A 12,990-nucleotide genomic window follows, 5' to 3' on the forward strand; every position below is an offset into this window, starting at 1 on the left:
AGAGTGGGACAACACGGAGAACGGAAGGATGACCCACCAACTCAACCCGAATGGGGGAAACTTTCATTTGACGCAGTTTGCATCCGGGCACGGATACTTCCGGAAGTACTTGCATCGATTTGGACATGCTTCGTCACCCCTTTGCCCGGAGTGTGTGAACATGCAGGAGACTACGGAACACGTGGTCTTCGGATGTCCTACTTTCGAAGAAATTCGAAGGGATATACCTAGTGTGACAGTTGACAATATCGTCGAAAAGATGTGCCACGACGAGCGTATCTGGGATACTGTCAACAGGGTGGTTATTTCGAGCTGCAGAAAAAGTGGCGAAGGTACCAACAATGTAGCACCGTCGGCTAGAAAGCCGCCGTTAAACCACAAATCGGGTTTCGGGAGAAATTCCGCCGCCGAGGAACTCTTCGTCGGCATAGACTAGGTCCACTGCCGGGGACCAGTTGAATAGTACGCGACGTAGCACCGGGTTCGGGTCGTCGGGATGCCAGTGAATCAGACGTCAGTCTTCACCGGAATCGCCGGACCGACCACGACACCCTACCGGGTAGCTCGTGAGTAGGCTAGGTCCCCCTTCGGGGACTAGATTGAGTAGATCGGGACGAAGCGAGGAGCCAAATGGCTCACAGAAACAAAAATCAGTATCGGGAAAATCAACCGTCGGGGAATTTACAGTAGAGTAAATTCACCGCCAAGGACTAGCCGACTATATCAGACATAGGTACCGAGAAAAATTCCGCTGCCAGGGAACTCTCAGTAGGAGTTGTTCACCACTGGATATCCCAGTAGATCTCGATAAAGCTGGGAGCAAAATGGTTCAAGGAAGTGAGTATCGGTGTCGGGAGAAATTCCTCCGTCGGGGAACTGTCAGTCGGAGTAAGGTGAGTTCACCGCAGGGGACTATCCGAATAGATTATGATGAGGCTGGGAACTGCACGACTCACGAAAACGAGAGCTAAATGGCTCAAGGAATCAGCATCTAAACGGCTCACTGGGATGAGATCTAAATCGCGTCGTAATAGATGGACACAAGAAGCAAGAGTAGAGTCGAGAGTTAAATCAAAGCTCAAATTTCATGGACCAAGCGAGGCTCCGAGATAGGGCAGAAGAAAGAGCTGCGACAAAAGCACAACTAGCCCCCCCCCCCCCCTCGAAGATGGTTTCCGTGGGGAAGAAGGGCGAAAACAGAGTAAGGGATGTTTTAGTAACTATAGGCACGAAAGTGAGTCGTGAGTCATACACATTTCCAATACACTACCGGCCAGGCTTTTGAAGCTGTTTAAATCTTACTATAAAAACACACACACACAATTGCCGAACTCGACGAACTGGGTCGAATGGTATAAGAGACGGTTAAAAAGTCGATATCGATATTCAGAGTGATTGCATAGCCTTTCTATAGAAGAAAGGCAAAAACTGTGCCGGTCTCGTTTAGCAAGCGGGTAAAAATTGCAAATATGAAGAGCACCAAAAACCCACTAGTAATTTGACAGATATCAAGACTTGTGTGTGCGGTAGATGTGATTAAGGTTTCTATAGCTTTGAATGTAAATTTGAGAGAAAATCACACCTATTCCATTACCCGTTTCCATCCCGAAAAATAAAATTCATACATTTACCTTCAACTAAGAAAACTTGGAAAAGCGGTCACACTGGAAAACGAAAAAGCAGTTTTTTTCTCACAGCGTTGAAAAAATCTTTATGAAAATCAATCAGTAATACTCTACTAATGCCACGAATACATTGATTCATTTTAATGAAGATTTTCTCAACGATACTGTGACAAAAAACTGCTTTCCAAGATGCCCGATTATTGAGACGTTCTTAGTTGAACCTTAAGAGTTAAAGCGTCAAAACAAAGAGGGATTTCAAAAGCTATCTTATTAAAATAAGCCTATTGTATCCGATGTAGCTAAAAGCATACCACAATCAATGCGCATTACAGTAGAAACCAATAACTCATCCAAGCACCCTGTTGTGAGCCAGGATAAGCACGTTCCTCTTAGATTTCTCGCGGCACAGGAAACACAAGTGTTAATTAAAATTAGGTACTATTTTATTGCGCTAGAGAAACACTTTATTAGTGACCTATTCGGTTGGTGGTTAACACTAGACTTCCTGAATTAAAACTTATCGTTTTTCAGCCGTGCTAACACTACGTTGTGCGCTTCGCTGGCAGCCCTAGCTGCTACCAAGCAACTGTTCCGACCTGCAACACACCCTATAGTTCAGATTTTGTACGAGATTTACACTGCCGCTATACGCATAGCTGTCCCATGTGCTAAAGAATTCTCTATACACATGGGACAATTATACGTAGAGCGGCAGCACAGTCCCACCCCTTGTCAATTGTTAATGTGTGCACCACAGGTTTTCGTGACATCCAATATGTTGTCTGGTCGTGCGTGGTATATTGCTGCTCTATGTTTTGCCACACTGAGGTAAAGGCAAGAATAGAGTTCTTGGGACTGATATCCGATCAATCCGCAACCCGCAAAACAGAAAGGTTTCGGATCAATAAGCGAAACACACTGAAATATCATTCGACTGCGATCGTTCTTCATTTGTAATGTGATAGTAGTATTTTTCTGTTCCACAATCAACTCGTTGCAGTGCAGATAAATTATAAATCATAAGTGATAGCATGTTTATTGAATATGATTCTTATATCGTGTTGTGTTCTCTAACCTCTACAAATTACTTTCGCAGCTGTTTGATTGCTGGCAATTGGTTTACCTAATCTGTTAGCTTTCAAACTAGTTCCCGCAATTATTTAGGTCAGCCAGGAATATGTGTATGTTAGATTTACGTCTGTTCGAGTTGGTTTTTTAACTAAACTATCTTGTATTGATATCAACTGGATACTTTATCATTATTCAAATTCTATAAAGATCTTTTTCTTTTTAGTTGTTATACCGCTAACACATTTCGTTAAATCTAAGTTTTCACAAATCTGCATTCTCTAGTTTTTTTTCTCTGGGCTCGTGAAATGGGATGATATAATTGTAGTTAATAACAGGGTCAGGATTCTTCAGTTTTGTTTTAATTGAAATCTGTTTCTTAACATTAGAGGGATTAATATCCTGTATATTAGAGACATATGATCGGTTTTAAAACAATATTTACAAAACAATGCTGTAGATTCTGCAAGTTCCAACAATCACCCATTCGTTTTCACAAAATAAATCGCAAAACTAGAAATATACAGAAATGGTACATCTGATCGACTAGTTTTGCCAAAATGAACTTATTTATGGGTGAAATCGGATACTTGTTTTTTTTTTTGAACGGCTGCTTAATTTAGACACGGTTCAACTCCAAAAACTACCACTTATGTAATACGCATTTGTGTTTATCACATTTCTATATATTCCTTAAGATTCATTCATAACAGCAATCAAGATTTTTCGGATATTCAATTTTTACAACATATTACTATGACTACGCAAATCAAGGAAATCTAACGACTGCTTCATAGTTTTGATACAGATGGAATGTAAAAACTTCGAAGAATTGTTTGCTTTTATTTCTTCTAGTTTCCGTTTGCTATACAGACGCTTCAACTACGAAAAACAACCACCCTGTCCCCTGCAAGCTATGATTTCTTGTTTTTAATTTCAACTAAATGCAATAATAGAGCATAGCCATTAGCTATAATACCATACGTACCTACCATGGGGGACATTTCCCAAATAAAACCCTACTATTAGAATACAGTCATAGACAAACGCTGGGGAAGTGAATGTGTGTTGTTACCCTACGATATACATCACTTGCCACAGACCCAAAAAACTTCACTTCAAACTATCCTATTTATGAAGCGATATGATCTGCTTTGTTACAAAATGGGTGCTTTTGAACGAGCTGAGTGAGTAAGTACCATACGTAGTGAACGGATAGTGTTTCCTTTGAGAACGAAAACTTAGCGGTAAAATTATCTTACATACAAGCTAATAATCACATGAATCATAATTAAAATAATATGGATACTTTTTTGATTAATTAAATCACATACATATATTTTATTAGTGTGGACGCAATTCTATTTTCAACGTAACGCTTGTGATCGGATAAATTCAGTCAATAGTCGCTTAACAGTGAGGTGGTTTCAAGCATTGACACTATAGTTTAAAGCGTTGAATTTTTAAATTAATGTGTAAAAATACTAAGATTACTGTGTAAGATCATGTAACGAGTGTTTTAACTGTAAAGGGTTATCACGATTAGAAATAGAATCAACTGGTGTTGAAGTTGGAGTTCAGCACTACGGTTCCGGAAACCATTTAGTGATAACTGGAGAACACGGAAGTGTGCAGCCAATAGTTTCCTAGAAGAAAATCTTTGTTGACATGGTGGAGCAAACGTAATTCGAACAATGGCAGAGAATCACACCGCTAGAAGATGAAAATATCCACTTTAGTGTGATTTTCCAGTCACTATGCTGAAATTCACACAAGCTGCCAAGCTTGTGTGTTACGGGAACAAACCAACCAATCAACCAACGTTGGGACGCGTTCGGTCGAGATAATTGACCTCGTGCCATCGAGTATTTGTGGAGAAACCGTCAGACGGTATCCGTTACATTCATTTCTCACAAAGGACCAGACAAAAAGATGTTTGTACTACTAAATCATAAATGAAAGTTCTGTACGACTAAAATATTTTCATTCCATTACGGGAGCGATGGAAGATGTTCAAAAAATTATTCGAGAATCTTCTCAAAGAGTTGAGAACGAACTTGCCAGTCGAATCTAATGCACAATCGGCGCATTCAGTATTTGAAAATTCACTCTAATGCTAAATTTCATATCTCACACGAATATGAGTATATATCGCAATCTAAAATATGGTTGTTTTGTATTCCGCCTACAATTCCTTCAAATTCACCTAATTGTGAGCTTTTCCAGCGCCATATCAATATTTTACCAAAACTGTACATGTAACATTCAGTTTAAATTAATTGTTGTAGTTTTTGCTCCACGCCTCGAAACATTAAATACAATTAAGAGATTGGCATATTTCCAAAGCTCACAATAGGAAGTAAGCGAACTATTTCTGACATACGATTTTGCTATCAAAAAGCCCCGTCAACCACCTCACCTAAAAGGAAAAATGAATACTGCTGAAAGTACCACAATATATCGTCACAGTTTAATGCACAAAATTAAGAAGAATGTTCATAATACTTTGACCACAATTACATCGAGTGTGTGTAAGAACTTTAACGAAAAAATGCTTTAGCAAAACGTTGTTTTCGTTTACAATATTACGTCCATAGAAAAAATCTCTAATCCTTTCAAGTCAGGCATAATCAATACTGTAAAGTCATTGCGCTCGTGCTCGTGTAGCTCTCGCTAACAAACGACTTTTTACTGTGCCTTCGTTACGAATAAATTATGTTAGGAGATTAAATTTGTCTAATTGCTACTCAGCCTCCATCACGTCGCCGGTCTGCAATGATAGAGGCAAAGGCTCGCAGTTGGTGGATTACTCCCCAGTGTCATCCCAGGAGCGTTCTTCCATTATCCTATCAAAGCAATCCGCTAGAAACGCGTGCTAAAAAGAATAAAATAAATGTAATTAAACAACCAATGCCCCCATCCCCGGATCCAATACGTACATATGGAGTGAACACCTTCACCCATCGTGGTTGCTTGTCAGATCTACTGTACTGGAAGCAGAATGCCATCGATTCCTCGTCGCTCTCCCAGCGCGAGATGGTCGCCCACTGCAGCTCGACGGTTTGTGATTCCAAGGCGCCATCTTCGCGGCAGGCGTGCAGCCGGAAACTTTTCGCACCGACCGCCGGTACCACGTGCCCCTCCTTGCGACTATCAGAGGCGCAATGCGGGAACACGATGTCACCGTAACCGGGCAATGTCCTCGCCAGCGATAGATAATCGTCTGCTTTTTTCGAATTCTGCAGAGCCTTTAGCTCGTACAGTCGTCCATCGGCGCGAATGTTACCCCGATTAACCTCGTCGACGGCCTGGAACGGAGAAGAGCGGAAATGGGTGAATTTTGAAATTAGTAGCATTTTTGGAAATATTTGTGCTATGTCAGCCGGATCATTCGGATGGTGCCGTATAGTGCCGTTGGAAACAACAAAACCGCCTGTTCAAAATTTTCTGCGCTCTCTTATGTGCAATTATCGCTGAATAATGCTGCTTTGAACTATAGTGTCTGGCTGAGTCGATTGGCCTTTCTAGCTTGTGGTAAAAATTAAGTAAATCTTTCAATTATTTTATATTAACCGTGCCATTCCCTACTACTGCATTTTTTTCTCTTCCTTGGATTTTTCCGCTACCAGCGTGTCCTCTGTACGATATGACCACATTAATCACACGAAATATTGATTGGAATATCCGAAACTATCGGCTCGAAACAGGAACTTCCTTCAGAGAAGGAATTCAAGTTCCCTCCGACTTGATTCTCGATACCGCGATTCAAGCTAAGTTTAAACGAGTACCAGGCGCGAAATGCAAAATCCGTGGTGGGACAAAGAGTGCTCAGACATATACGGGGAGAAGGCCGCTGCGTTATCCACAAGATATCAACAGTAGAAACGCGAATGAAAATTTTAATGAAAGCCAAGAATCATGGGAACTAGCACCGGTTCGTCAACGGGTTAACGAGCGAATGAGCACTCTTTGAGCACAGCTCGACTTGACTCGAGACAACAACAACATTCAATATCGCCATTGTTTGGCTAGATTCGATAGTCCCGAAAGTATGGATCGACGAAACCTTGGTTCAAAGGGATAGATAAGAGTCGTGATTTAAATCGTGTGATGTCCTGACTCGGACATCATGTTCGATGCATTGGGCTCGTGGATGGAAACCGGATGGTTATCTAGCAGTAAACAATTTTGTTGCCGAACTCCCCGCGAAACACTGAATGTTGAGATTCTGGAGGGTGGCAGGAATATCCTGTAGTGTTTTGTTTTTAGTCTCATCGACTTTACTTTCAGCGCTGCTGACTGGCTTTTGATTTTTGTAGGAGCATTGTGTCAGATTGTTTGGTCTATTTCTCGGAGGAAGACTGTTTTTCATTTTTGTTTTTAGGGTTAAAAATTTAGTGGATATTGCTGTAGCGGTTTAATGCGTATTTGTGTCTGATTTCCGTGTGATTGATGCAGTGAAAAAGTATGTGTTCTGCATTTTCGATAATGTTGCATCTTTCGCATATACAATCTGGTACATATTACGCTTATTTTGAACAGCCAGAGTGCTGAGTAATCGTGTCCTGCTAGTAGGAGGTTCAGGTTGCGAGTTTCTGTATTAGTGAGCTGTAATCCAGTGTATCAGGGTTTAACCGGCATCATATTTTGGATCTGGAAAAATTTGCATCGTTTCCTGTTTTCTGAAGTGTGTTTAAGGTACCAACCACTGTTGTGTATTTGAATTTCCTAGATGTAGAGAGTAATTCAACACGTTGGACAAGCATTTTGTCTGTGCAGATTTGATGTTGTTCTAGAGCTGCTTTCGCCAAGTAGTTAGCTATCTCGTTTCCGGTGGTTCCAGTGTGTCCCGGAATCCATTGCAATATGGTTAGAGTTTTTGAAGCCATTGATAATAAACCTTCTATGATCTCGTCCCGCTAACGATCCTTTATGTTTGACTGTCATGATAACGTGGTGATTCCGAAGCGCCATACATACTGAAGGGCGACCCCGATAGCCTCCGACTCCGCAGACATGATGCATACGTAGTGTTCGCGGTTTAGGCAGAGACGGAAGTTTGATGATCCATCGTATAAGCCAATTTCGCAGAACTCTTAGTTTTTGGACGCATAAGTATAGATAATGCGTTTTTCCGTATATTTGTCGTGAATTAAAGCGAGAATTGGGTTTTAAAAGATTTTGCTATTGGTTGATTTCGTTTTCCAGGTGCCGCCCGATAATTCAGTCTCGATTTGTACTTCATTCCATTGGGCTTTGCTGGCGTGAGAAGGAGATAACTCGCGGAGAGTCGATGCATGATCTAGAGCAGTGATCGGGCCGTGAAGTCGCTGCTGGGGGTCCGCGAAGAAAAATATATTTTCCGAGCGCATATTGAAATTGATAGAATACAAAATAGATGTTTATACGTGAGAGCCGGAGCAACTGAGGGTTATTTCGAAGGGGCCGTGGTACGCAAAAGGTTGAGAGCCGCTGATCTAGAGCCATCTGTTCGATGAAACTGTACCGAATGTTATCATTCTCCTGGTCCTGATCTATTAGGTTATCCAGTTGATGTTAAACGGCTGATTCTCGGTGGTATTACTTTGCTAACTGTTTGCCAGCGTCGTGTTTGCGACAATACTTGAGTCGACTTACTATTGCATAAAGAGTGTTGATGGTAGTTGATTTTGTGCATTCGGTAACCTTTCATAGACACTGATTATTTAGCGCGTCAATTCTCTGCAAATTCGATTTGTGGGCGGAGCCATAGATTGCTGAACAGTACTCCAGGCAGCTCATAAAGAGGACATTGTAGATCATGCCAAGTGTTTGCAGGTGTACGCCGTACTGGGTGCCGTTGATAACTTTTATCAAGTTTTATCGTTCTGTCCGTTTTTGTATGAGATCTCTTATCGGAGTGATCTGTCAAGGATTAGACCCAGATCTTGTGAGTTCGAACGATTTCGATGTTTAATGGATAGGTTTAGTTCCTCAACCTTATCTTTGAATTTTCTCAGGAAAGCCTCTGCTCTAGCCAAATTGTCGTTCTGGAAGCGCCTTCAAACGAGAATCGCGAAGTCGTTCAAGCATTACACCTTCGACTTTGATGCTGTGAAGTACTGCAGTATAGATGTTAAATAGAGTGGGTGAACAAACATCGCCCTGTGGTAAACCTTGACTGACGGAGCGGGTAAGCATTTCACCAGCCACCTGATGTGGGATTTTTCTGTTTGTTAGGAAGGTGTCGAACCAGCTTGTCAGTTCTGGAGGAATATTCAGATTCAATAGTATTTCTTTAATCTTATCGATTTAAGGATGAACAGAGAAGGTCGAAAACGAAAAAAGCAGTTTTTTCACACCGTGTGTTGGATCTTCACAAAAATTAATCAGCAGTACTGTAACAACATTCTACATAGGCTGATTGATTTTTATGAAGATGTAACAAACGGTGTGGAGGAAAACTGCTTTTTTTTGCTTTCGATTTTTGCCCATTCTCTGTGCAACCTTAAACGCAGTTGAAAGCGTTGAAGAGATCCACGAAAACTACTGCGGCGATTCGATTTTGCCCTTTGATCTGACAAATCCTATTCCATAACCCTGATCGTTTTTAGGTCCATAGGTAATCTTTGGGTTCGCCAGATTAGATTCAGGTGCCTGATTATGCTGTCTCTGACTGTAGGTTGTAGTATACCCAGTACGTTGGTACGATATTCCATCTTCCCCAGGGGCTCATATTCTTGTTCTCCCCTGGACCATCTTGGCGATGTAGCTCTGCCAGAAATCCACCGTGTGTCCTCATGGTAAGGTTCAGGCGGAAAATGTTTATCGAGAAATTCGTTTGCTGCTGCGATTCCGACATGGACCAGGATATTTGCAACTTTTTTTCTGCGACCTGTTAGCTATTTTAGTTTGTTCCATACGATATGAACGGGCGTTTGTGGGTCGATGCTTGTCACGAATTTCTGGAAGTTTGTCTTCGATCATTCTTTCCTTTTCCCAGCAAACATCGCCCAACAGCTCATCATGTCATAGGATTTATTAAATAGTGATAGAGCTGCTTTCTTGCCTTTCCAGGCTTGCTCGACTTTGTCAGACCACCAGAACTTTGACGTGTGCTTGTTTTTGTTTGCAGAGTTTCAGGGCGCTTTTAATCTCCTTTTGAAGTTCGCCTATAGAATTTATCTTGCTGGCTTCCATATTTTTGACACGCGAGGTTTGACTTGTACGATTGTTTCCGGAGCCCTATGGTGACTGCCTACTCTGTAGTCGAGGATGCTCATGGTCGCCTCGATCAGTAACAATGGGGATACTAGCACAAGATCAATGTCCGAGGGTCTTCAGTTCAGGTTCACGGGGAAGAAAATGGGCTGTCCGTTGTTCAAGATAACTAGGTTTTGGTCGATAACTAGGTTTTCTCAAAGCAGAACAACTGAAAACCCCAGAAAAGATCGACAGCAATAAACTCAAACACAGTCAACCACAAACTGAGAAGACACAGCAATTCAGCCAACTGTCCCGAGACCAATATTTTGGAATAAAGCATCGAAAACACCATCAACAGCTAGATCGGAAACAAAACAACGCACTAAACTTAACAAAGCAACAAACCCAAGAAAAGGAAACAAAGGAAGACTCATTCCAACAACAAAAAAAACAAGAATAGTTGCACCATCAGACATACACAAAGTCAGAGAGAAAGTCTTCTCCCGGCGCCGGCCCTGTCTGGTACAGGGAGCCCGGCTACCCTCTCCCTCCGGATAAGCCACAACTCATTTCCACTCAACCACAACCAGATACACGCCTCCAAGCCATTTTCAGGCAGCCCACCGAATCGTTCCCGGCCATCACACTAGGCAGCTAACGAGGAGAGACCTACGCCCTTCTACGAACATCAACTAAAAGCAACTGACAGACGACTATGCAAAAATGTTGTTTTTTCGTGCAGGAAGGCCCAATACCTAAGTTAAAATTAGTTTTGAGCGATTCGGATTCTCATCAGTAACTAGCACCATATTGGTGGCAATTAGATGATAAATCTAAACTAGCACCAAAATTAGCACTAGTTAGACGCTCAATCCTTGTTATTTCATCAACTTGGCTATGGTGCTAGTTAATGATGAGGAGAATCCGAAACGCTAAATACTAAACGTAAACAGACGACGCTCGCCGTGCCAGAAGATTGACCCGGTGACCAACAGACCCGACAGCTGAACAGTACCAACCCATAGGTTGATAGGCACAAAACTAAAGCTAAATAAAAAACGTTAAACCACCGAATCCACGTTCACCAAGTCCCAATGCCCCTGGCATCCGATGAGATTCCGCGCGAAGCAACAGTCTCGTGGACCCCTTGCCACACCAATTGCGGTCACTGGAAGAGCAGTCCGTAAGCACCCTATATCTCTACCACAAAAGCATAGCCGTCCTAAATGTAACCCTCTTAGAGCCGACCGCAGACCCCAGTAATATCGCGCCCAAAACATCATCCGAAATTGCTAGCTGTAGAGTTGTCATTGTCATTGTCATTTCTCAGCCCACACCCTGGCAGACGTTCATCCGCCCATCTAGACACTGTCAAGATGAGGACCTACAAAGCCTAACTGTTCGTATGTACTAGTCCGTATAGCACACCAGTTTCTTCCACAAGCAGGCGCCGGTTGTTAGCCAGTCCCACAAGTTTCAGATACATTACATAGAGGATAGTCGGAGGCAGAAAATGAAGAGATAGTAGAGAGGTTTTGGTTTGCTGAAACGAGACAAAAAAGCAAAATAATTGTGATTAGTATCGTAGTTATAATAAATAAGTAAACGATTTCTCATCTGATGTTCGTTTCCCTGCTCGTAGTCCTCCTTCCTGTTCCTGGTCTGTTTGGGCTATTGGTTTTCCGTTTCTTTGGCCGTCACGTTCTCTTGCACCGGGTTAGCAAATAAAAGAAATGGAAATAAAGGGCGTGATTAGTACTTGTAATTGGACATACATGTTGCTGGCTCATGAAATTATTTGCGGAATGAGGATACATTGTGTTTGCTTTTAATTGATTTTTTTATTTTTATTGTCACGTTAATTTTCAGTTCGGCAATTTTGTTGAGGTTTAATTCCTCGCATGTGTGATTTAGTCGTCCGTTTCCGATTCCTCGAATCCTTCAAAGTTCTCCTCGTGATCATCTCCTTCCTGAAATCCTGGGAAGTCGTCTTCGTATTCCTCTTCTTCTTCTGCGGGTTCCTCACACAGTTGGGAAAGCATGCGACCTGCGAAGGCCTTAAACCGTTCACGGTCTTCTGCTAACTCCCTCAGGTAGGCTGCCGATAGTTTGGTGCATACCATATCCTGCACTACAGAGGTGTTCCAGTTGTGGCACGGTCGACCGCGTTTATATAGACCAGGGATCTGATACTCGGCTGCCAGCTTTATTATCTCTCCTTCCTCCATTCGTTGTATGTGTGCCCAGTATAGTAATCGGGCCATTCTTATCTTCCGTACTATTGTGCGGCCTTCCAGGATTGCTTCTATGTCCGAAGCCGATAAGTTTGCTTGGTTCTGTTCGTTAGAGTCAATGCGCGAGTCGTGATACAGTCCTGAAACAATTTGTAGCTCCATGTCACGTAATCGGTCTCTGTTCTGCTTGGTTAACGTGGATACCTTTAAGGCATATAAAACTATCGGTGTTATCACTGTGTGGTATATCTTACGTGAAGTTTCCCATCGAAGCCTGAACGTTCTAACAAACAACGCGATTGAATGGTACGCTCGAAGTGCTTTTTGGACACGATCTGATACCGTTTCCCGACGATTTAGAGTGCTGGTCATGTAAGCACCGAGATGTCGAAGTTTTGACACCACGCGTAGTTTGTAATTTCCAAATTGTCTTTCATGGTCAGGTTCATTCATTTCTGGTTGGGATGGGTCCCGGATGAGTACTTCTGTTTTGTTGTCATCCGAAATTGCTAGCTGTAGAGTTAGATAGAAAACCTTATTCCCTTCTCCGGCTCTGTCCGGGATAGTTCCGACCACAGTCGACGAGTCTTCGACTGGCTCACAGGTAAGGCGAACCATATTACCTCCAAACCACAATCAGATACTCCTCCCTGAACTGCTTTCAGGCAACCTAGCATATGGTCCCTCCAACCCTCACTCCGGACCATCATCAAATAACGAGCACACCAGCCACCATGACTGCTCACTAGATACATATCTCTGTCGAACGCGGACGACTCTGTCCATACAGTGGAACATCAACGGACTGGCAGCCAGCTTCGAGGACCTGGAACACATGATTTACTACTCCGACCCTATCTGCCTGGTACTTCAGGAGA

The 12,990-nt window shown here is 42.4% G+C and overlaps 1 protein-coding gene across 4 annotated transcripts in view; it reads right to left on the minus strand.

Moving 5' to 3' along the window:
* Nucleotides 1–2,549: 2,549 nt before the first annotated feature.
* LOC131685076 (sorting nexin-27) overlaps nucleotides 2,550–12,990 on the minus strand; it is a 59,228-nt gene continuing 48,787 nt past the window's right edge. For all 4 annotated transcript variants that reach the window (XM_058968502.1, XM_058968501.1, XM_058968504.1 and 1 more), the window contains 2 exons: nucleotides 5,633–6,001; nucleotides 2,550–5,568 (listed from right to left, as the gene is read on the minus strand). In XM_058968502.1, coding sequence (XP_058824485.1) covers nucleotides 5,500–5,568; nucleotides 5,633–6,001 — 438 coding nt within the window. In that variant the 3' untranslated portion in view covers nucleotides 2,550–5,499. The remainder of the gene's footprint in view (nucleotides 5,569–5,632; nucleotides 6,002–12,990) is intronic.

This window comes from Topomyia yanbarensis, chromosome 2, assembly GCF_030247195.1.
Source record: "Topomyia yanbarensis strain Yona2022 chromosome 2, ASM3024719v1, whole genome shotgun sequence".
In the NCBI taxonomy this organism is placed as follows: Eukaryota; Metazoa; Arthropoda; class Insecta; order Diptera; family Culicidae; genus Topomyia; species Topomyia yanbarensis.